Genomic DNA, 23,655 nt, shown 5'->3' on the forward strand with positions numbered 1-23,655 from the left:
GCTGACCTGCCCAGGGTCACTCACTCCATCCGAGATCAATCACTGACCTGCCCATGGTCACTCACTCCATCCGAGGTCAATCACTGACCTGCCCAGGGTCACTCACCCCATCCGAGGTCAATCACTGACCTGCCCAGGGTCACTCACTCCATCCGAGGTCAATCACTGACCTGCCCAGGGTCACTCACTCCATCCGAGATCAATCACTGACCTGCCCAGGGTCACTCACTCTATCCAAGGTCAATCACTGACCTGCCCAGGGTCACTCACCCCATCCGAGGTCGATCACTGACCTGCCCAGGGTCACTCACTCTATCCAAGGTCAATCACTGAACTGCCCAGGGTCACTCACCCCATCCGAGGTCAATCACTGACCTACCCAGGGTCACTCACTCCATCCGAGGTCAATCACTGACCTGCCCAGTGTCACACACTCCATTTGTGGTCAATCACTGACCTGCCCAGGGTCACTCACTCCATCCGGGGTCAATCACTGACCTACCCAGGGTCACTCACTCTATCCGGGGTCAGTCACTGACCTGCCCAGGGTCACTCACTCCATTTGTGGTCAATCACTGACCTGCCCAGAGTCACTCACTCCATCCGAGGTCAATCACTGACCTGCCCAGGGTCACTCACTCTATCGGAGGTCAATCGCTGACCTGCCCAGAGTCACTCACTCCATCCGAGGTCAATCGCTGACCTGCCCAGGGTCACTCACTCTATCGGAGGTCAATCGCTGACCTGCCCAGAGTCACTCACTCCATCCGAGGTCAATCACTGACCTGCCCAGGGTCACTCACTCCATCCGAGGTCAATCACTGACCTGCCCAGGGTCACTCACTCCATCCGGGGTCAATCACTGACCTACCCAGGGTCACTCACTCTATCCGGGGTCAGTCACTGACCTGCCCAGGGTCACTCACTCCATTTGTGGTCAATCACTGACCTGCCCAGGGTCACTCACTCCATCCGGGGTCAATCACTGACCTGCCCAGGGTCACTCACTCTATCCGGGGTCAGTCACTGACCTGCCCAGGGTCACTCACTCTATCCGGGGTCAGTCACTGACCTGCCCAGGGTCACTCACTCCATTTGTGGTCAATCACTGACCTGCCCAGGGTCACTCACTCTAACGGAGGTCAATCGCTGACCTGCCCAGAGTCAATCACTCCATCCGAGGTCAATCACTGACCTGCCCAGGGTCACTCACTCCATCCGAGGTCAATCACTGACCTGCCCAGGGTCACTCACTCCATTTGTGGTCAATCACTGACCTGCCCAGGGTCACATACTCCATCTGAGGTCAATCACTGACCTGCCCAGGGTCACTCACTCCATCCGGGGTCAGTCTCTGACCTGCCCAGGGTCACTCACTCCTGGGGTCAATCACTGACCTGCCCAGGGTCACTCACTCCTGTGGTCAATCACTGACCTGCCAAATGCAGGTGAGTGTTAGTTTGAAACGGGTGTATGTGGGGAAGAATGTTTTAGTCTGCAGCTTGCCTGTCCATTGAAATTCTGCCTCAACTCCGAGCTGAGAGCCCGCAGTTTATCACTGTGACCATCGACAACCCCGACAGCATCAGAAACTGTCCAATTAATTTAATCCCTTTTAGCTCCTCCTTACTTTATTCTGGCGGGATGGTTTCTCACCTCCCCTCCACACCCCTCCTCTCTCCTCCCCCTCCTCTCCTCCCCTCCTCCCCTCCTCTCCCCCCCCTCTCTCCCCCCTCCTCTCCCACCCCCCTTACCCCTCCTCTCCCACCCTCCTCTCCCACCCCCCTTACCCCTCCTCTCCCACCCTCCTTACCCCTCCTCTCCCCTCCCCTCCCCCCCTCCTCTCCCCCCCTCCTCTCCACACCCCTCCTCTCCCACCCCCCTTCCCCCTCCTCTCCTCTCCCCTCCCCCCTCCTCTCCCCTCCCCTCCCCATCCTCTCCTCTCCCCCCTCCTCTCCCCCCCCACCTCTCCACACCCCTCCTCTCCTCTCCCACCCCTCCTCTCCCCTCCCCTCCCCCATCCTCTCCCCCCCCCCTCCTCTGCCCCCCCTCCTCTCCCCCCCTCTCCAGATCTCCTCTCCCATCCAATCCCCCCTCACCCCCCTCCTCTCTCACCCCCTCCTCTCCCCTCCCCCACTTCTCCCTCCCTCCTCTCCCACCCTCCTATCCCCTCCCCTCCCACTCCTCTCCCCACCCCCTCTCCCCTCCACACCACTCCCCTCCCCTCCCGACCTTTCCCCTCCCCACCTCCCCTCCCGTCCCGACCTCCCCCCATCTCTCCACACCCTTCCCCTCCAAACTCCTCCTCTCCCCACCGCCATCCCTCCTCTCCCCACCTCTCCCTCCCCTCCACTCTCCTCCCCTCAGCTCCCCTCCCCACCCTTCCCCTCCATACCCCTCCACTCTCCTCCCCTTCCCTCCTTTCCCCACTCATCTGTGGTTGGGAAAATGTTGGAGTCCATTATCAAAGAAGCAGTAGCAGGTCATTTGGAAAAGGAAAATTTGGTCAGGCAGAGTCAGCATGGATTTATGAAGGGGAAGTCATGTTTGACAAATTTGCTGGAACTCTTTGAGGATAAAGGGGAACCAGTGGATGTGGTGTATTTGGATTTTCAGAAGGCCTTTGACAAGGTGCCACATAAAAGATTACTGCACAAGATTGGGGCTAATATATTAGCATGAATAGAGGATTGGCTAATTAACAGAAAACAGAGAGTCGGGATAAATGGTTCATTCTCTGGTTGGCAACCAGTAACAGGTGGGGTTCCGCAGGGATCAGTGCTGGGACACCAACTATTTACAATCTATATAAACGACTTGGAAGAAGGGACTGTGTGTAACGTAGCCAAGTTTGCTGATGATACAAAGATGGGAGGAAAAGCAATGTGTGAGGAGGACACAAAAAATCTGCAAAAGGATATAGACAGGCTAAGTGAGTGGGCAAAAATTTGGCAGATGGAGTATAATGTTGGAAAGTGTGAGGTTGGCAGAAAAAAATCAAAGAGCAAGCTATTATTTAAATGTAGAAAGATTGCAAAGTGCCGCAGTGCAGCGGGACCTAGGGGACCTTGTGCATGAAACACAAAAGGATAGTATGCAGGTACAGCAAGTGATCAGGAAGGCCAATGGAATCTTGGCCTTTATTGCAAAGGGGATGGAGTATAAAAGCAGGGAAGTCTTGCTACATTTATACAGGGTATTGGTGAGGCCACACCTGGAATACTGCGTGCAGTTTTGGTTTCCATATTTACGAAAGGATATACTTGCTTTGGAGGAAGTTCAGAGAAGGTTCACTCGGTTGATTCCGGGGATGAGGGGGTTGACTTATGAGGAAAGGTTGAGTAGGTTGGGCCTCTACTCATTGGAATTCAGAAGAATGAGAGGTGATCTTATTGAAACGTATAAGATTATGAGAGGGCTTGACAAGGTGGATGCAGAGAGGATGTTTCCACTGATGGGGGAGACTAGAACTAGAGGGCATGATCTTAGAATAAGAGGCTGCCCATTTAAAACTGAGATGAGGAGAAATTTCTTCTCTGAGGGTTGTAAATCTGTGGAATTCGCTGCCTCAGAGAGCTGTGAAAGCTGGGACATTGAATAAATTTAAGACAGAAATAGACAGTTTCTTAAACGATAAGGGGATAAGGGGCTATGGGGAGCAGGCAGGGAAGTGGAGCTGAGTCCATGATCAGATCAGCCATGATTTTATTGAATGGCGGAGCAGGCTCGAGGGGCCGTATGGCCTACTCCTGTTCCCCTCACCCCTCCCTCCCTTCCCCACACATTCCCTCCCCACCTCTTCCCTCTCTCTCCTCCCCTCTCCCCCTCCTGCACTCCTCTCCCTCTCCCTCTTCTCCAATCCCCTCTCCCTCCCCACCCCTCTCCTCTTTCTCCCCACCCCTCCCCCCCCCCCAAATAATCCCCTCTCCCGCCCCTCCCCACTCCCTCCCCTCTTGCTCCCTCTCCCTCCCATCTCCCCTCGCCCTCTCCCTCTCCCACTCCCACTCCCTATGTTCAAGTGGAATTCTTCCCATGTGAGCCTCGACAGTGAGTGCTGGCGGGCTCTTCCACAGCAGGAGGCATCGTGTGGTGCCCACAACCATCCATGCACCGCACAACAGATGGCAATGTCACCCCGCCAGCCCAGAGTGCCTGACCAGCTGGGGGTCACCACTCCCGCTGTAGAACCAACATTCTCCCCAAGCTCTCCTTCTGATGATCTCCTCCATTGGAGGGGATTGGGGAATGTTCCACATGCTGTGCCGTCACTAAACCACACTTACAACTGGAGTGCTCCTCATCGACTGCCCATCAACCGCTCGAAACCCGGCTCAGGATTCGAGTTTCTGGAAAGTGTGCAACATTAAAGGGCAGCCCCACAACCAGTTACATCCCATCACGGGTACACTGACTAGCAGCTTGTACCTGGCCAACTGTCTCGGCTATTACACCAGCACTGTGAGTCAGGGCTCCGATATTGAGCGGTTTTATGGGTGGCCCAGTCTTTCTTTGTTCCACTGTCTGTCACTGTTTCTACTGTCTGCATGTTTCCTGTCTCATGAGGCGGCTCAAGTGGTTCAGCAATCCTCAAACACGGACCAGCGAGCGACTGAGCAACCAATGAGTGACAGATAGCCCAGACATCAATCCCTCACCACAACCACCACTCATAACACCCCTCAAACCAAGCAGTGTCCATACAGGGTCACAGGAAGGCTTTCACCTTGTCACAGGGGGTTACACAGGGTCACAGGGGTTAACACAGTGTCACGGGGTTACACACAGGGTCATGGGGGGTTAACGCAGGGTCACGGGGGGGTAACACAGGGTCACGAGGGGTTAACACAGGGTCACAGGAGGTTGACCACAGGATCACGAGGGTAACTCAGTGTCACGGGGGGGTAACGTAGTGTCATGGAGAGTAACAAAGGGTCATGGAGAGTAACGCAGTGTCACGGAGAGTAACAAAGGGTCATGGAGAGTAACGCAGTGTCACGGAGAGTAACGCAGGGTCACGGGGGGTAACGCAGGATCACGGGGGTTACACAGGGACACGTAGAGTAACGCAGGGTCACAGAGGGGTAACGCAGGGTCACAGAGGGGTAACACAGGGATACGGGGGGGTAACACAGGGTCACGGGTGTAACACAGGGACACGGGGGGGGGTAACACAGGGACACGAGGGGGGTAACACAGGGGCACGGGGGTAACGCAGGGTCACGGGGGTAACGCAGGGTCACAGGGGGGTAACGCAGGGTCACAGGGGGGTAACGCAGGGTCACAGGGGGGTAACGCAGGGTTACAGGGGGGTAACACAGGGTCACGGGGTGACACAGGGACACGGAGAGTAACGCAGGGTCACGGGGGGGTAACACAGGCACACGGGGGGGTAACACAGGCACACGGGGGGGTAACACAGGGTCACGGGGGGGTAACACAGGGACACGGGGGGTAACACAGGGTCACGGGGGGTAACACAGGGTCACGGGGGGTAACACAGGGTAGCTCAGTGTTCTGCTCAATGGATGTTTGGGGTTCTGACCCTCTTGAGCAGCACTTGTGTCTGTGCATGTTCTGTATCGCGTGTTGCCTGGCACTGTACAGTAACTCTTTCTAATCTTATTATAGACTATTGGGGAGAGTCTAGTTACAGTGAAATCCTCGACTTGCATCTGGGTGGTACGTATGGCTGTCCCTCTGCATTACCACTCTTGCTAACCTACACCTTTCTCTCTAATCCCTTTCTTTTCAGTTCCTTTCCTGGCTGCAGCCCCTTCTCTTCAGTTTGACCAGGTTAAAGTGCCTTCGTCCTTGCCCCAGACTGGTCCACTGTCTGATGTATTAAGAGGGATAGTCCCGCAGAGTTTCTGGAGGAGGGATGATTTTATCAAACTGAGATCAGACTTCATGGTTAAAGGTGACTTGACATATGCTGAGTCAGTTGATCTCAGGATTGGCCCAGGACCCGTTCCTGGACCAGTAATCCCGAGGACTGGACTGGATTCTGAGACCTCGGTTCAAATCCCACACTGGCAGCTGGGAAATTTCAATTCGTTCTGGAATGGTGAAACTACCGGAATGTCGGAAACAAATCGGTTGGTGACCATGAAACTACTGGATTGTCATAAAAACCCAAGTGGTTCACTAATGTCCCTTCGGGGAATAAATCTGTCGTCCTTACCTGGTCTGGCCGATATGTAACTCCAGACCCACAGAAAGATGGTTGATTCTTAAAAGCTGTCTGAAATAGCCCGGCGAGCCACCACCTTCTCGAGAGCAATTAGGGATGGGCAATAAATCATCAGTGACGCCAACATCCCGTCAATTCATTTTGTTTTTAAAGCTGAGTCAGCTGATCGCAGGACTGGCCCAGCTCCAGTTACTGGTCTGAGCTGGGTCAGCTGATCACAGTTAGTGTTCTCGTACATGAACTGCAATTGGCCTCAGTACCCCTCAATTAGAGAGATTAAATGCAGCCAGTGTTTCTTTGTTGGAACTTGACTGTGTGAAGTGGGTGTGGGAGATAGACGGTAATGGGGAGATAGACGGTAATGGGGAGATAGACGCTAATGGGGAGATAGACGCTAATGGGGAGACAGACGCTAATGGGGAGACAGACGGTAATGGGGAGACAGACGGTAATGGGGAGACAGACGGTAATGGGGAGACAGACGGTAATGGGGAGACAGACGGTAACGGGGAGATAGACGGTAACGGGAAGATAAATGGTTATGGCGGGGGAGGGATGGTTATGGAGAGAGAGGGATGGTTATGGAGAGAGAGGGATGGTTATGGAGAGAGAGGGATGGTTATGGAGAGCGAGGGATGGTTATGGAGAGCGAGGGATGGCTATGGAGAGAGAGGGATGGTTAGGGAGAGAGAGGGATGGTTAGGGAGAGAGAGGGATGGCTAGGGAGAGAGAGGGATGACTAAGGGAGAGAGAGGGATGGCTAGTGAGAGAGAGGGATGGCTAGTGAGAGAGAGGGATGGCTAGTGAGAGAGAGGGATGGCTAGTGAGAGAGAGGGATGGCAATGGAGGGAACTGGTCTCTGGTCTGGGTTTTCATCTGATCTCTCAGTTCCATCACAGGACCCTGAATATGTTGACATTGGACCAGTATCATTAACATCAGTGAGTCATACCTTAATGTCTGTTAGCTAACACTGCACGCCTGCTCCCTGCTTGAATTTAACAGTCTGGATTGAGCCTGGGTCCTGTTTCCTATCGCTAGCTTACCCTGATTTAGCAGGTGGGTTTGAGCCTGGGTTCCTGCTCTCCAATCCTGACTGATCCTGACTCGGGGTGGGATTGAGACTGGGTTCCTGCTCTCCATCACTGGCTGATCCTGACTCGGGGGTGGGATTGAGACTGAGTTCCTGCTCTCCAATCCTGACTGATCCTGACTCGGGGTGGGATTGAGACTGAGTTCCTGCTCTCCAATCCTGACTGATCCTGACTCGGGGGTGGGATTGAGACTGGGTTCCTGCTCTCCATCACTGGCTGATCCTGACTCGGGGGTGGGATTGAGACTGAGTTCCTGCTCTCCAATCCTGACTGATCCTGACTCGGGCTTGGGATTGAGACTGGGTTCGTGTTCTCCATCGCTGGCTGATCCTGACTCGGGGGTGGGATTGAGACTGAGTTCCTGCTCTCCAATCCTGACTGATCCTGACTCGGGGTGGGATTGAGACTGAGTTCCTGCTCTCCAATCCTGACTGATCCTGACTCGGGGTGGGATTGAGACTGAGTTCCTGCTCTCCAATCCTGACTGATCCTGACTCGGGGTGGGATTGAGACTGGGTTCCTGCTCTCCAATCCTGACTGATCCTGACTTGGGGTGGGATTGAGACTGGGTTCCTGCTCTCCAATCCTGACTGATCCTGACTCGGGCTTGGGATTGAGACTGGGTTCCTGCTCTCCAATCCTGACTGATCCTGACTCGGGGTGGGATTGAGACTGGGTTCCTGCTCTCCAATCCTGACTGATCCTGACTCGGGGTGGGATTGAGACTGGGTTCCTGCTCTCCATCACTGGCTGCGGCCAATGCACACATGGCAGAGAGAATCGCAGTCCCCAGCTGTGATGGCCAATAGCCTGGCCACACTGACTCTGTGATCCTGATGAGTTGGAACCCGCCGGGCAGGAGGAATGAGAGCAGAAAACAGCCGCTGGTTGCAGATGTGCTCGCGATTGGCAGTGGGATCTGAACAGTGCAACTCTGTGATCACCCTGCTCTCTGGCTCAGGGTAAAGGGCCAGTCAGTGTTAAAGGGGCCAGTCGGTAGAATGCTGGTTATGTTACTGGACTAATAGTCCAGAGGCCTGGACTAATGATCTGGAGACATGAGTTAAAATCCCAGTTATTCAGTTAAATAACTCTGCAATAAAAAGCTAGTCTCAGTAATTGTGACTGGAATGTTGTAAAAACCCATCTGGTTCCCTAATGTCCTTATATATAAATCCAGACCTCTGAAATGGCCAGCAAGCAAAACCTGCTGGCAAAAACAATAAGAATAATCCCGGACGGACCACCCAGCATCGGCCTAGACACAGCAAGTCGACCCTGCAAAGTCCTCCTCACTAACATCTGGGGACTTGTGCCAAAATTGGGAGAGCTGTCCCACAGACGAGTCAAGCAACAGCCTGACATAGTCATCCTCACAGAATCATACCTTTCAGCCAATGTCCCACACTCCTCCATCACTATCCCTGGGTATGTCCTGCACAGTGGTATACAGTCAGGAGGGAGTGGCCCTGGGAGTCCTCAACATTGACTCCGGACCCCATGAAGTCTCATGGCTTCAGGTCAAGCATGGGCAAGGAAACCTCCTGCTGATTACCACCTACTGCCCTCCCTCAGCCAATGAATCAGTATCCTCCATGTTGAACACCACTTGGAAGAAGCACTGAGAGTAGCAAGGGCACAGAATGTACTCTGGGTGGGGGACTTCAATGTCCATCACCAAGAGTGGCTCGGTAGCACCACTACTGGCTGAGTCCTGAAGGACATAGCTGCCAGGCTGGGCCTGTGGCAGGTGGTGAGAGAACCAACAGGAGGGAGAAACCTATGTGACATCGTCCTCACCAAGCTACATGCCAAGATGTATTGGTAGCAGTGACCACCGCACAGTCATTGTGGAGACAAAGTCCCAACTTCACACTGAGGTCACCCTCCATCGTGTTGTGTGGCACTACCACCGTGCTAAATGGGATAGATTCAGAACAGATCTATCAGCTCAAAACTGGGCATCCATGAGGCTGTGGGCCATCAGCAGCAGCAGAATTGTATTCCACCACAATCTGTAACCTCATGGTATATTCCTCACTCTACCATTACCATCCAGCCTGGGGACAAACCCGGGTTCAATGAGGAGTGTAGAGAGCATGCCAGGAGCAGCGCCAGGTGTACCTAAAAATGAGGTGCTAACCTGGGGAAGCTGCTTGCCAAAAAGCGATCCCACAAGCAAGGGATCAGATGTGCAGTCCTGCCAGATCCAGTCGTGAATGGTGGTGGACAATTAAATAACCAACAGGAGAAAGGTCAAAAAATATCCCGTCCTTAATGATGGCAGGGCTCAGCAATTGAGCTCAAAAGACAAGGCTGAAGTGTTTGCAACCATCTTTAGCCAGAAGTGCCGAGCGGATGATCCATATTGGCCTCCTCCTGATGTCCCCACCTCACAGAAGCCAGTCTTCATCCAATTCGATTCACTCCACGTGATATCAGGAAGCGGCTGAGTGCACTGGATACAGCAAAGGCTATGGGCCCCGACAACATCCCGGCTGTTGTGCTGAAGACTTGTGCTCCAGAACTAGCCGTGCCTCTAGCCAAGCTGTTCCAGTACAGCTACAACACTGGCATCTACCTGACAGTGTGGAAAATTGCCCAGGTATGTCCTGTCCACAAAAAGCAGGACAAATCCACTCCAGCCAATTACCGCCCCATCAGTCTACTCTCAATCATCAGTAAAGTGATGGAAGGTGTCATTAACAGTGCTATCGAGCGGCACTTACTCACCAATAACCTGCTCACCGATGCCCAGTTTGGGTTCCGCCAGGACCACTCGGCTCCAGACCTCATTACAGCCTTGGTCCAAACATGGACAAAAGAGCTGAATTCCAGAGGTGAGGCGAGAGTGACTGCCCTCGACATCAAGGCAGCATTTTACCGAGTGTGGCACCAAGGAGCCCTAAAGTCAATGGGAATCAGGGGAAAAACTCTCCACTGGCTGGAGTCATACCCAGCACAAAGGAAGATGGTTGTGGTGGTTGGAAGTCAATCATCTCAGCCCCAGGACATCGCTGCAGGAGTTCCTCAGGGCAGTGTCCTAGGCCCAACCATCTTCAGCTGCTTCATCAATGACCATCCCTCCATCATAAGGTCAGAAGTGGGGATGTTCACTGATGATTGCAGTGTTCAGTGCCAACCGCAACTCCTCAGATAATGAAGCACTCCATGCCCGCATGCAGCAAGACCTGGGTAACATTCAGGCTTGGGCTGATAAGTGGCAAATAACATTCGCGCCACACAAGTGCCAGGCAATGACTATCTTCAACAAGCGAGAGTCTAACCACCGCCCCTTAACATTCAACAGCATTACCATCACCGAATCCCCCACCATCAACATCCTGAGATCACCATTGACCAGAAACCTAACTGGACCAGCCACATAAATACTGTGGCAACAAGAGCAGGTCAGAGGCTGGGTATTCTGCGGCGAGTGTCTCACCTCCTGACTCCCCAAAGCCTTTCCACCATCTACAAGGCACAAGTCAGGAGTGTGATGGAATACTCTCCACTTGTCTGGATGAGTGCAGCTCCAACAACACTCAAGAAGCTCGACACCATCCAGGACAAAACAGCCGCTTGATTGGCACCCCATCCACCACCTTCAACATTCACTCCCTCCACCACCGGCGCACCGTGGCTGCAGTGTGTACCATTCTCAAGATGCACTGCAGCAACTCGCCAAGGCTTCTTTGGCAGCATCTCCCAAACCCGCGACATCTTCCACCTATAAGGACAAGGGCAGCAGGCGCACGGGAACACCATCACCTCCATGTTCCCCTCCAAGTCACACACCATCCTGACTTGGAAATATATCGGCCGTTCCTTCATCGTTGCTGGGTCACAATCCTGGAACTCCCTCCCTAACAGCACTGTGGGAGCACCTTCAAGAAGGCAGCTCACTATCACCTACTCGAGGGCAGTTAGGGATGGGCAATAAATGCCAACCTTAGCCCACATCCCAGGAACGAATAAAACAAACCTCACTGTTAAAGGGGCCTGACGGTGTTAAAATCCAGCCACGTTTCCTGCTTGTTTTAAATGTAGACTGTATCTCTCTAATGCTGTACTTCTAATTCAAATGCTTTCTTCCTTAATTAATTTTTCATAAGCCCCTCCCCATCACCCATACCCCTTTTACTTCCCATCTCAAACAACACTTGCACGTGTTAACCAGGCTGTTTAGTGATGCTGACTCATCTTTTGCTGCTGGTTCACCTTTAACATGCTCAATGAAAGATGCTCTTTTTGACTCACGTGATTATACCGTGGAATCTGTTTTCCCATACTAGGTTTTACCTGGGTCAAGCAGTCTACTGCCAAATTGGATTTAATGGCTTAACAGACCCCAGCAGATGGAGTCCCAATAAAACTAATATTATAAACCAGCTGTGTGTGGTACCGACTAACTGAAAGGGTAGTGAGTGAAAAGGCACATTCTGCCCTGTACATGGGCAGTGTTATCAGGAATAAATCTCTGCCTGTCTTACTCCCTTTCTCATTCTCTGCCCCTCTTTCACTCCCATTGTTCGGTTACCTCTCACATTGTGTCTAACTTACTGTCTCATTCTCACTCTCCATCTTTCTTATTTGTTTCTCGCTTTCTGCTTGAAGGAAAAGTGCTGAGACTGTCCTTGCTCACACTTTCTCACACACTTGTGCTTTCTCCCTCTCTCAAACTGTGTGCTGAACTTTCTAACTCCCTCTGTCCCTATGTCTCTATCGCACATTCTGTGGCTGCTCTGCTTCTGTCACTGCCTATCTCCCACTCTCTGATTCACTCCCTGGCTCTGTCTCTCGCACACTGTCTCTCTCACTCTCTCTGTCTCACTCTCTCTGTCTGCCTCTCACTCTGTCTCTCTCCTCGCTCACTCAAACTGTTTCTCTCACTCTCCCTGTCTGTCTCTCCTCGCTCACTCTCTGTCACTCTCTGCCCCACTGTCACTCACTGTCTCTCAATCTGTCTCTCTCTCAATCTCGCTGTCTCTCAATCTCTCCGTCTCTCACTCTCTGTCTCTCTCTCTCACTCTCTGTCTCTCACACTCTGTCTCACACACTCTGTCTCACACTCTTTCCCTCTTTGTCTCTCTCACTCTCAGCCACTCTGTCTCACTCTGTCTCTCTCGTTGGCTCACTTTCTGTCTCTGTCTCTCACTGTCTGTCTCTCATTCTGTCTCTCACTCTCTCTCTCACTCTCTGTCTCTCTCACTCTGCTCGAGGGTGAAGTGCTGAGACTGATGTTGCCATGGTTTTTTATGATATCTGTTACACTTCCCCCGCCCATGATTTATTATGTGGCAGTGTCTGTGTTGTAGCCCAGTCTAGGTGCCTTGGGGAGGTCGGTGGGGGGGTGGACATATGTTTGAGGTTTTGAAAGCAGGAGAGTGTTTGGTATGAAAGGGCTCCCGTAGTTTCTGGTTGTTTAGCCCTGGATTGCATGCCTGGTATCTGCTGTTGGTTTCTGGATTGCCGCAGACAGTGGCACTGTCTCATCCTGTTCTTATTTTCCTTGTCATTTCTTCCCGTTTGTTTCCCCGTCCCCCACATTATTAGATTCTTTCCTTTGCCCTCTTCTTCTGTCCCTCTCACACTCTGCTCCTGTGCTTTGCTTTTCTTTCACCTCTCTTGTTGAAGTTGAGGCCCTTGTTGGAGCTCCGCGGCGAAGACCTCTTTCCTTCTGCCACTGCTGTACCCACGACCGAGGTAACGTAAACCCACCCTGCAGAGGGTCGGCATAACAACACTTGGGGTCTTACACCCCGAGGCTCAGTACACTTCCCTTGGACACCTGGTCAAGTGCAAATTCAAACCAAAAACCTGCAGCCACTGCCAGGGGCTGAGCAGTTAGTGAGACTGAGGTAAGAATGGGCGGAACAGCAGGAGCTGGGACAGGAGGCTGGATAGGCCGAGGACACTGAACTCGTGGGGCAGAGATTGAAAGGAGGATCGGGCCCACCACACAGGCTTTGAGGGGATAGGTAAGATGGCAGCTCCTGTGGGACCCCCTACCCATCAGGCAATCCAACTATGTGAGCAGTCTGTGCTTCCCTTTACTCTGCACCAGCTGAGGTCCTGCTCAGTGGGGTCAGGGTGTGTGCAACACAGGCAGAGCTGGCTATTGTGTCCCACTTCTGTAATCCTGTGAACCCGGGTACCTCCAGCAGCTGAAGGGACATCAGTCCTCACATTAAAGTTTGCGACAAAGCTGCAGACAACTTAGATCAAACAGGCAATGTCAAATGCTCTGTTAAATTAGCACCTCGCCTCAACTGGAAAACTCCATCCTCCACCTCCACCCTCGACCCTCACCCTCAACCTCACCAGCAGACCCAGCCTTGAACCCGCCACTCTGTTACCTCCCATTCCACCCCCCGAGTCTCGCGTTTCCCCCCTCAGTCACCTGTTCCTCCCCCCACCCCACCCCCGTCTCTCTCCCCGCCCCCAGTCTCATGTGTCTCTCTCCCCCCCCCCCCCGTTATAATCTACCAAAATTCTCTGGACTCTGGGGAGGTACCAGCGGATTGGAAAGCAGCTAATGTAACGCCTCTGTTTAAAAAGGGGGCAGACAAAAGGCAGGTCACTATAGGCCGGTTAGTTTAACATCTGTAGTGGGAAAAATGCTTGAAGCTATCATTAAGGAAGAAATAGCGGGACATCTAGATAGAAATAGTGCAATCAAGCAGACGCAACATGGATTCATGAAGGGGAAATCATGTTTAACTAATTTACTGGAATTCTTTGAGGATACAACAAGCATGGTGGATAGAGGTGTACCGATGGATGTGTGTATTTAGATTTTCAAAAGGCATTCGATAAGGTGCCACATAAACATAGAAACATAGAAAATAGGTGCAGGAGCAGGCCATTCAGCCCTTCTAGCCTGCACCGCCATTCAATGAGTTCATGGCTGAACATGAAACTTCAGTACCCCCTTCCTGCTTTCTCGCCATAACCCTTGATCCCCCGAGTAGTAAGGACTTCATCTAACTCCCTTTTGAATATATTTAGTGAATTGGCCTCAACTACTTTCTGTGGTAGAGAATTCCACAGGTTCACCACTCTCTGGGTGAAGAAGTTTCTCCTCATCTCGGTCCTAAATGGCTTACCCCTTATCCTCAGACTGTGACCCCTGGTTCTGGACTTCCCCAACATTGGGAACATTCTTTCTGCATCTAACCTGTCTAAACCCGTCAGAATTTTAAACGTTTCTATGAGGTCCCCTCTCATTCTTCTGAACTCCAGTGAATACAAGCCCAATTGATCCAATCTTTCTTGATAGGTCAGTCCCGCCATCCCGGGAATCAGTCTGGTGAACCTTCGCTGCACTCCCTCAATAGCAAGAATGTCCTTCCTCAAGTTAGGAGACCAAAACTGTACACAATACTCCAGGTGTGGCCTCACCAAGGCCCTGTACAACTGTAGCAACACCTCCCTGCCCCTGTATTCAAATCCCCTCGCTATGAAGGCCAACATGCCATTTGCTTTCTTAACCGCCTGCTGTACCTGCATGCCAACCTTCAATGACTGATGTACCATGACACCCAGGTCTCGTTGCACCTTCCCTTTTCCTAATCTGTCACCATTCAGATAATAGTCTGTCTCTCTGTTTTTACCACCAAAGTGGATAACCTCACATTTATCCACATTATACTTCATCTGCCATGCATTTGCCCACTCACCTAACCTATCCAAGTCACTCTGCAGCCTAATAGCATCCTCCTCGCAGCTCACACTGCCACCCAACTTAGTATCATCCGCAAATTTGGAGATACTGCATTTAATCCCCTCGTCTAAATCATTAATGTACAATGTAAACAGCTGGGGCCCCAGCACAGAACCTTGCGGCACTCCACTAGTCACTGCCTGCCATTCTGAAAAGTACCCGTTTACTCCTACTCTTTGCTTCCTGTCTGACAACCAGTTCTCAATCCACGTCAGCACACTACCCCCAATCCCATGTGCTTTAACTTTGCACATTAATCTCTTGTGTGGGACCTTGTCGAAAGCCTTCTGAAAGTCCAAATATACCACATCAACTGGTTCTCCTTTGTCCACTTTACTGGAAACATCCTCAAAAAATTCCAGAAGATTTGTCAAGCATGATTTCCCTTTCACAAATCCATGCTGACTTGGACCTATCATGTCACCATTTTCCAGATGCACTGCTATGACATCCTTAATAATTGATTCCATCATTTTACCCACTACTGAGGTCAGGCTGACCGGTCTATACTGCAGAAGATAAAGGTACGCGGGGTCAGTGGAAATGTATTAGCATGGATAGAGAATTGTCTGGCTAACAGAAAGCAGAGAGTCGGGATAAATGGGTCCTTTTCGGGTTGGAAATCGGTGGTTAGTGGTGTGCCACAGGGATCGGTGCTGGGACCACAACTGTTTACAATATACATAGATGACCTGGAAGAGGGGACAGAGTGTAGTGTAACAAGATTTGCAGATGACACAAAGATTAGTGGGAAAGCGGGTTGTGTAGAGGACACAGAGAGGCTGCAAAGAGATTTAGATAGGTTAAGCGAATGGGATAAGGTTTGGCAGATGGAATACAATGTCGGAAAGTGTGAGGTCATCCACCTTGGGGGAAAAAAAACAAAAAAAGGGAATACTATTTGAATGGGGAGAAATTACAACATGCTGCAGTGCAGAGGGACCTGGTGCATGAAACTCTTTTTCCACCATGCTTGTTATATCCTCAAAGAATTCCAGTAAATTAGTTAAACATGATTTCCCCTTCATGAATCCATGTTGCGTCTGCTTGATTGCACTATTCCTGTATTCCCAGGCAGTCTCCCATCCAAGTACTAACCAGGCCTGACTCTGCTTAGCTTCCAAGATCAGCCGAGATCGGGCGTTTTCAGACTAGTGTGGCCGTAGGCTCGAATCCCAAAAAGTTAGTTTGCAGGTGCAGCAGGTAATCAGGAAGGCGAATGGAATGTTGGCCTTCATTGCGAGAGGGATGGAGTACAAAAGCAGAGAGGTATTGGTGAGGCCGCACCTGGAGTACTGCGTGCAGTTTTGGTCACCTTACTTAAGGAAGGATATACTAGCTTTGGAGGGGGTACAGAGACGATTCACTAGGTTGATTCCGGAGATGAGGGGGTTACCTTATGATGATAGATTGAGTAGACTGGGTCTTTACTCGTTGGAGTTCAGAAGGATGAGGGGTGATCTTATAGAAACATTTAAAATAATGAAAGGGATAGACAAGATAGAGGCAGAGAGGTTGTTTCCACTGGTCGGGGAGACTAGAACTAGGGGGCACAGCCTCAAAATACGGGGGAGCCAATTTAAAACCGAGTTGAGAAGGAATTTCTTCTCCCAGAGGGTTGTGAATCTGTGGAATTCTCTGCCCAAGGAAGCAGTTGAGGCTAGCTCATTGAATGTATTCAAGTCACAGATAGATAGATTTTTAACTAATAAGGGAATTAAGGGTTATGGGGAGCGAGCGGGTAAGTGGAGCTGAGTCCATGGCCAGATCAGCCATGATCTTGTTGAATGGCGGAGCAGGCTCGAGGGGCTAGATGGCCTACTCCTGTTCCTAATTCTTATGTTCTTATATAACCTCCCGTTCCCCCCCCCCATCTCCTGTGTCTCCTCCCCACCCTCCCCCCGTCTCCCCCAAACCCCCCCAGTCTCCCGTGTCTCCCGTTCCCCCACCCCTCCCCCAGTCTCCCATCCCCCCCCACCCCCAGGCTCCCATTCTCCAGATCTTTTCCCGTTCTGCAAGCACAAAATTCATTTTGCTGCCAATAACCAGAGTGAGCTGACGGACGGGATCTGATCTCTGGTACTGATGATCCTCCTTTCAAACCATCCTATTTTACAGGGGTTGTAACTGCCCGATAGCTCAGTCAGTAAATGCTCCACCTTGTGGTAATGAACCACACAGAGCAGCAAGGTCAGTCTGAGCAAGGCTCATGCTGGGGCACCCGCTCTGGCACTGCATCTGGCCTCAGTCCCCTTGTGCTAGGGAGGTAAGAGTCAGCATCCTGCTCCGATGAAAGTGGGCAGAGGCTGAGGAGTAGATTATGCTCATATGTGATGTTTGATTTCGTCGAATAAAACACACTAAAGTAGAGGAAGATGCGAGGCATTGGGGAGTGAGCGGGGCTGAAAGGCCTCTGCGATATATGCTCAAAGATAGAGAGTGATGGGGTGTGTGGGGGAGACACGGGAGACTGGGGGGGTAGGGGTGGGGGGAGAGGGGAGAGAGAGACACGACAGCGAACCACACGAACAACTGAACACCCAGTAGAGGGGAGAGGAGGGGGCAGTAAATGGGGAAGTGAGGAGGGGGCAGTAAGGGGGGAGGGGAGGGGAGGGGGCAGTAAGGGGGGAGGGGAGGAGGCAGTAATGGGGGAGGTGGTAGTAAGGGGGAGGAGAGGGGTAGTAGGGGGGAGGGAAGGGGGCAGTAAGGGGGGAGGGGGAGGGAGGGGGGAATAAGGGGGATGGGGAGGGAGCAGTAAGGGGGAGGGGAGGGGGCAGTGAGGGGGAGGAGAGGGGAGGGGGCAGTAAGGGGGAAGGGGAGGGGGTAGTAAGGGGGAGGAAAGGGGCAGTAATGAGAGGAGGGGGAGAAGAGGGGCAGTAAGGGGGAGGGGCAGTAAGGATGGAGGGGGAGGAGGGGGAAGAGAGGGGAGGGGGTAGTAAGGGGGGAGGGGGAGGAAAGGGGCAGTAAGGGGAGGAGGGGCAGTAAGGAGGGAGGGGGAGGAGAGGGGCAGTAAGGGGGAGGGGGCAGTAAGGAGGGAGGGGGAGGAGAGGAGCAGTAAGGGGAGGGGAGGGGGCAGTAAGGGGAAGGGGGCAGTAAGGAGGGAGGGGGAGGAGAGGAGCAGTAAGGGGAGGGGAGGGGGCAGTAAAGGGGAGGGGCAGTAAGGCGGAGGGGAGGGGGGATGGGTGGGGTGGGGTGGGGTGGTCCTGATGGTTAGTGACGCTGCGATTTAGCCCCACGGGGAGATGTGTTGGGGCTGTAAAGGATGCCCAGTTTTGGTGGTGTTGGGAATCGGAGTTGTGGCACAGACCAGAGCCTCACGGCTGCTCCCTGGGATTATACTCTGCCTCGCTGCCTGCTCGCAGTGACTCACTCCATTCCATCTACAGTAACACTCCACCTGGCCTGCCTGTACTCATCGCACTCACTGAGCTTTGTCCCCTGCGCCCAGCTTTTCTGTTCAGTTCTGTAAGCACCCATTTTGTTGAATGGCCTGATACTTCCCTTTGGCTGTGAATGCCTCCACCCCCCATTTGTGCAGGCACAGTACACTCAAGGCTTGGTCACATGCCAGTCTTAGCCTTTCTAACCTGGCCAGAGGGAGTGGAGGCAGGTAGGATCAGGAACTGTTGAAGAATCAGCATGGGGTAGAGGCTGAAAAAGCAATCAACAGTTGTGGGCTCATGCATTAGGTACATTGGGCTGGTACAACATCTAGTATTGGAACGCACCTAAGTGCCACTTTATTAAAAAGGTAATTCCCTTACAAAGGTATAAGCTATGATTTGATTTCCTGTGGTGTTTCTCACAGTAAGTTGGATGATACACTTCTTTACAACAAAGACCACTGACCTGTAAGGCCATAACGTCTAACTGGTGTTGGTTAAATACTAGCTCAGGTCAGTACGAGTGTAATTGTGTGTTGAGGAATATTTGCAGATTGGTGTCTGAATTTCATCCTGGAACTTGGAAGCACCCAGCAGTTTAAGATTTATTTGCCTCTGCGACGAAGTGTGATGTCTGTTGTACATACGGTCTTCAATATATTACAAGCAGATGTCCCAGAATATTGTTCATGGTTAATCAAAGTAATTGAATCATAATGATAGGAATCAGCCACAATTCTGCTGCTCAAGAGTAGCTGTGATTAAGTGACATGTATGAAAGCAACAAATCAAGAGTAAGCATCAAGCAAAATAAAAGAAAGAACATTAACCAATCAAATCAAAGGATATTGTGAAGTCGGTTTGAGCTACTATCTTGAATTTCCTCCAGCTGAAAATTTGCAGCTAATTAAATACTATAAGATACCTTTAAAACACAACCTTTTTTTTTAACCCTAACCCTCATAGTTTCCTGCAAAATGTTTTATTGCTGAGGCCTACTCATTGAGGCTCAGTTTGCACCAAGCGCAGAAAAGCAATCACTTTAAGAACATAAGAAATAGGAGCAGGAGGCCATTCGACCCCTCGAGCCTGCTCCACCATTCAATGAGATCATGGCTGATCTTCAGCCTCAACTCCACTTTCCTGCACTATCACCAAATCCCTTGATTCCCTTAATATCCAAAAATCTATTGACCTGTCTTGAATACGCAACAACGAGCCTCCACAGCCCTCTGGGGCAGAGAATTCCAGAGATTCACCACCCTCTGAGTGAAGAAATTTCTCCTTATCTCAGTCCTAAATGGCTGATCCCTTATTCTGAGACTGTGACCCCTGGTTCTAGACTCCACAGCCTGGGGGAAACATCCTCCCTACATCTACCCTGTCAAGTCATGGAAGAATGTTGTATGTTTCAATGAGATCACTGGTCCCTGTGGTACCTCACTAGTTACAGCCTGCCAGCCCAAAAATGACCCATTTATTCCTACTCTCTGTTTTCTATCCATTAACCAATCCTCAATCCATGCCCAATCAACCCCCAATCCCATGAGCCAAAATTTTGTTTAATAACCTCTTATGTGGCACCTTATCGAATACCTTCTGAAAATCCAAATACACCACATCCACTGGTTCCCCGTTATCTATTCTGCTAATTACAGCCTCAAAAAACAGATTTGTCAAACATGATTCCCCTTTCATAAATCCGTGTTGACTCTGCCCAATCCTATTGTTATTTTCTAAGTGCCCTGTTACCACGCCCTTAATAATAGATTCCATTTTCCCTGCTACTGATGTCAGGCTAACTGGTCCCTGTTTTCTCTCCCCCTCCTTTAGAAACATAGAAACATAGAAAATAGATGCAGGAGTAGGCCATTCGGCCCTTCTAGCCTGCACCGCCATTCAATTAGTTCATGGCTGAACATGCAACTTCAGTACCCCATTCCTGCTTTCTCACCATACCCCTTGATTCCCCTAGTAGTAAGGACTCCATCTAACTCCTTTTTGAATATATTTAGTGAATTGGCCTCAACAACTTTCTGTGGTAGAAAATTCCACAGTTTCACCACTCTCTGGGTGAAGAAATTCCTCCTCATCTCGGTCCCAAATGGCTTACCCCTTATCCTTAGACTGTGTCCCTTGGTTCTGGACTTCCCCAACATTGGGAACATTCTTCCTGCATCTAACCTGTCTAACCCCGTCAGAATTTTAAACGTTTCTATGAGGTCCCCTCTCATTCTTCTGAACTCCAGTGAATACAAGCCCAGTTGATCCAGTCTTTCTTGATAGGTCAGTCCCGCCATCCCGGGAATCAGTCTGGTGAACCTTCGCTGCACTCCCTCAATAGCAAGAATGTCCTTCCTCAGGTTAGGAGACCAAAACTGTACACAATACTCCAGGTGTGGCCTCACCAAGGCCCTGTACAACTGTAGCAACACCTCCCTGCCCCTGTACTCAAATCCCCTCGCTATGAAGGCCAACATGCCATTTGCTTTCTTAACCGCCTGCTGTAGCTGATGCCAATCTTCAATGACTGATGTACCATGACACCCAGGTCTCGTTGCACCTCCCCTTTTCCTAATCTGTCACCATTCAGATAATAGTCTGTCTTTCTGTTTTTACCACCAAAGTGGATAACCTCACATTTATCCACATTATACTTCATCTGCCATGCATTTGCCCACTCACCTAACCTATCCAAGTCGCTCTTCAGCCTCATAGCATCCTCCTCGCAGCTCACACTGCCACCCAACTTAGTGTCATCCGCAAATTTGGAGATACTACATTTAATCCCCTCGTCTAAATCATTAATATACAGTGTAAACAGCTGGGGCCCCAGCACAGAACCTTGCGGTACCCCACTAGTCACTGCCTGCCATTCCGAAAAGTCCCCATTTACTCCTACTCTTTGCTTCCTGTCTGACAACCAGTTCTCAATCCATGTCAGCACACTACCCCCAATCCCATGTGCTTTAACTTTGCACATTAATCTTTTGTGTGGGACCTTGTCGAATTATTAAATAGTGGGGTTACATTAGCTACCTTCCAATCTGTGGGAACCGTTCTAGAATCTATGGATCTATGGAATTTTGGAAGATGACGACCAATGCATCCACTATAGCCACCTCTTTCAAAACCCTAGGATGTAGGCCATCAGATCCAGGGGATTTATCAGCTTTCAGTCCCATTAATTTCTCCAGCACTATTTTTTTACTAATACTAATTTCTTTCAGTTCCTCATTCTCAGTAGACCCTTGGTATTCCACTATTTCTGGGAGTTTTTTTATATTTTCTTCCATGAAGATAGACACACAGAGCTGGATTTTCGGATCTGGTCAATTCGGGACGATAATGGCAGTGGGGCAGTAAAGGTTGCTCCTCAGTCGGCAAAATTCATCAGCTGAGCCCTGAATGTGGAGTGGAGCGCTAAGGGAGGCGTTACACACATCTTTTAGGAATGCTGTGGGGGGAAAGAAATCACACCTAAAAACACATCAAGCATTCCCAATACCTTAAACACCCCACAATAAGCTACGTCGCAAAAATAAAACTAACCAAACAATCAAACTTACTTAATTCACCAATTCCATCACTTACCACTGCCGGGACAGCTCTGACCGCCTGGTGCTGTTCTGCGCCCCGCAAAACCGGCAACTAATTTCTCAGTGGGCCGCACAGAGCCGCCCGCCCATCCCCGCCGCCATTACTGCCCCTCCGGGGAGCAAACAGAGGCCGCAACTGGGGAAATCTAGCACAGATTCTGTCATTTCCTTATTCCAAATTATAATTTCTCCTGTCTCAGCCTGTAAGGGATCCACATGTACTTTTGCTAATCTTTGCCTTTTTACATACCTATAGATGCTTTTGCAGACTTTTATGTCTCTCGCTAGTTTACTCTCATATTCTATTTTCCCTTTCTTTATCAATTTCTTGGTCCTTCTTTGATGAATTCAAAAACACTCCCAATCCTCAGGCTTACTGCTCTTTTTGGCAACATTATTAGCCTCTTCCTTTGATCTAATGCTATGTTTAACTTCTCTTGTTAGCCACGGTTGGACCATTTTTCCTGTGGGGTTCTTGTGCCTTAAAGGAATATATATTTGTTGTAAATTATGTGTTAATTCTTTAACTGATAGCCATTGCTTGTCTACCATCATACCTTTTAATGTAGTTTCCCAATCTACCTTAACCAACTCTCCCCTCATACCGACGTAGTTTGCTTTGTTTAGATTTAAGACCCTAATTTCGGATTTAACTAAATCACTTCCAAACTTAATGGGTCTGAAATTCCAATTGAGATCTTCCCGCGGGCAAATGAGTGAAATAGGGAAAAAAGATGCGCACTTACCTGCTGCTACTGCGCCTGTTGGAACTTCCGAGCCTGAGGCTTCTGGTGGCAGCGCGTGCACATGGGCACGTGCGCAGGCCGGGAGCTGGAGACTGCAGCCAATCAGGTACAGTATAGATTCTCATTCATAGTAATAGGAGGTCCGTAAATCCGGACCCCCCCCCCCCCCCAAACAGCCAAAACACAATAAAAAATAGAAAATAAACTACATATTTAACATTCACTTAAATTAAAGTTCTTATTTTTAAAAAAAATTCCTGACTTTTTAAAAAAGTTTTTTTAATTAAGCCTTAAAATAAACTTACCGTAGTGGGGAGGGTTTTTAAAATTCAAATATGTTTTTATAACTTTATTTTAATGTTTGCATGCTGAAACCCGGCTTTTCCAATGCCTTCCCAGGCCCGTAGGAACTTCGTACAGACCCGGGACATCAGAATTTCAGGGTCAATATAAAATTCTATCCTATTATGGTCCCTAAGGGCCCCATTACTACAAGGTTATAATTAACCCTTCCTCATTGCACAATACTAGTTCTAAAATAACCTGTTCGTAGTTGGTTCCTCAACATACTGATCTAGAAAACCATCTTATATACATTCCATGAACTCGTCCTCCACACTATTACTGCAAATTTGGTTTGCCCAGTCTATAAGTAGATCAAAGTCCCCCATGATTACTGTATTACCCTTGTTACATGCGCCTCTAAGTCACTGATTTATACTCTGCCCTTACGTTACCACGACTGTTTGGGGGCCGATAAACAACTCGCACCAATGTTTTCTGTCCCTTCCTGTTTAGCTCGCTCGCTCCCTCGCTCCCCACCATGGAAACCTCAGCCGTGCCCATGAGCAGAAATGCGGGGATAATTAGAGTTTCTACCCATGAGCAGTGCCACGGCAGGGTAGGATGCCACTAAT

The 23,655-nt window shown here is 50.4% G+C and overlaps 1 protein-coding gene across 3 annotated transcripts in view; it reads left to right on the forward strand.

Moving 5' to 3' along the window:
* Positions 1–23,655, forward strand: part of mical3a (microtubule associated monooxygenase, calponin and LIM domain containing 3a) — a 637,446-nt gene that overhangs the window by 602,360 nt on the left and 11,431 nt on the right. For 2 of the 3 annotated variants that reach the window (XM_070900720.1, XM_070900721.1), the window contains 2 exons: positions 5,629–5,679; positions 12,922–12,990. In XM_070900720.1, the coding sequence (XP_070756821.1) occupies positions 5,629–5,679; positions 12,922–12,990 (120 nt within the window). The remainder of the gene's footprint in view (positions 1–5,628; positions 5,680–12,921; positions 12,991–23,655) is intronic. The other variant, XM_070900722.1, reaches the window with a different exon arrangement.

This window comes from Pristiophorus japonicus, chromosome 15, assembly GCF_044704955.1.
Source record: "Pristiophorus japonicus isolate sPriJap1 chromosome 15, sPriJap1.hap1, whole genome shotgun sequence".
NCBI classification, from domain to species: domain Eukaryota; kingdom Metazoa; phylum Chordata; class Chondrichthyes; family Pristiophoridae; genus Pristiophorus; species Pristiophorus japonicus.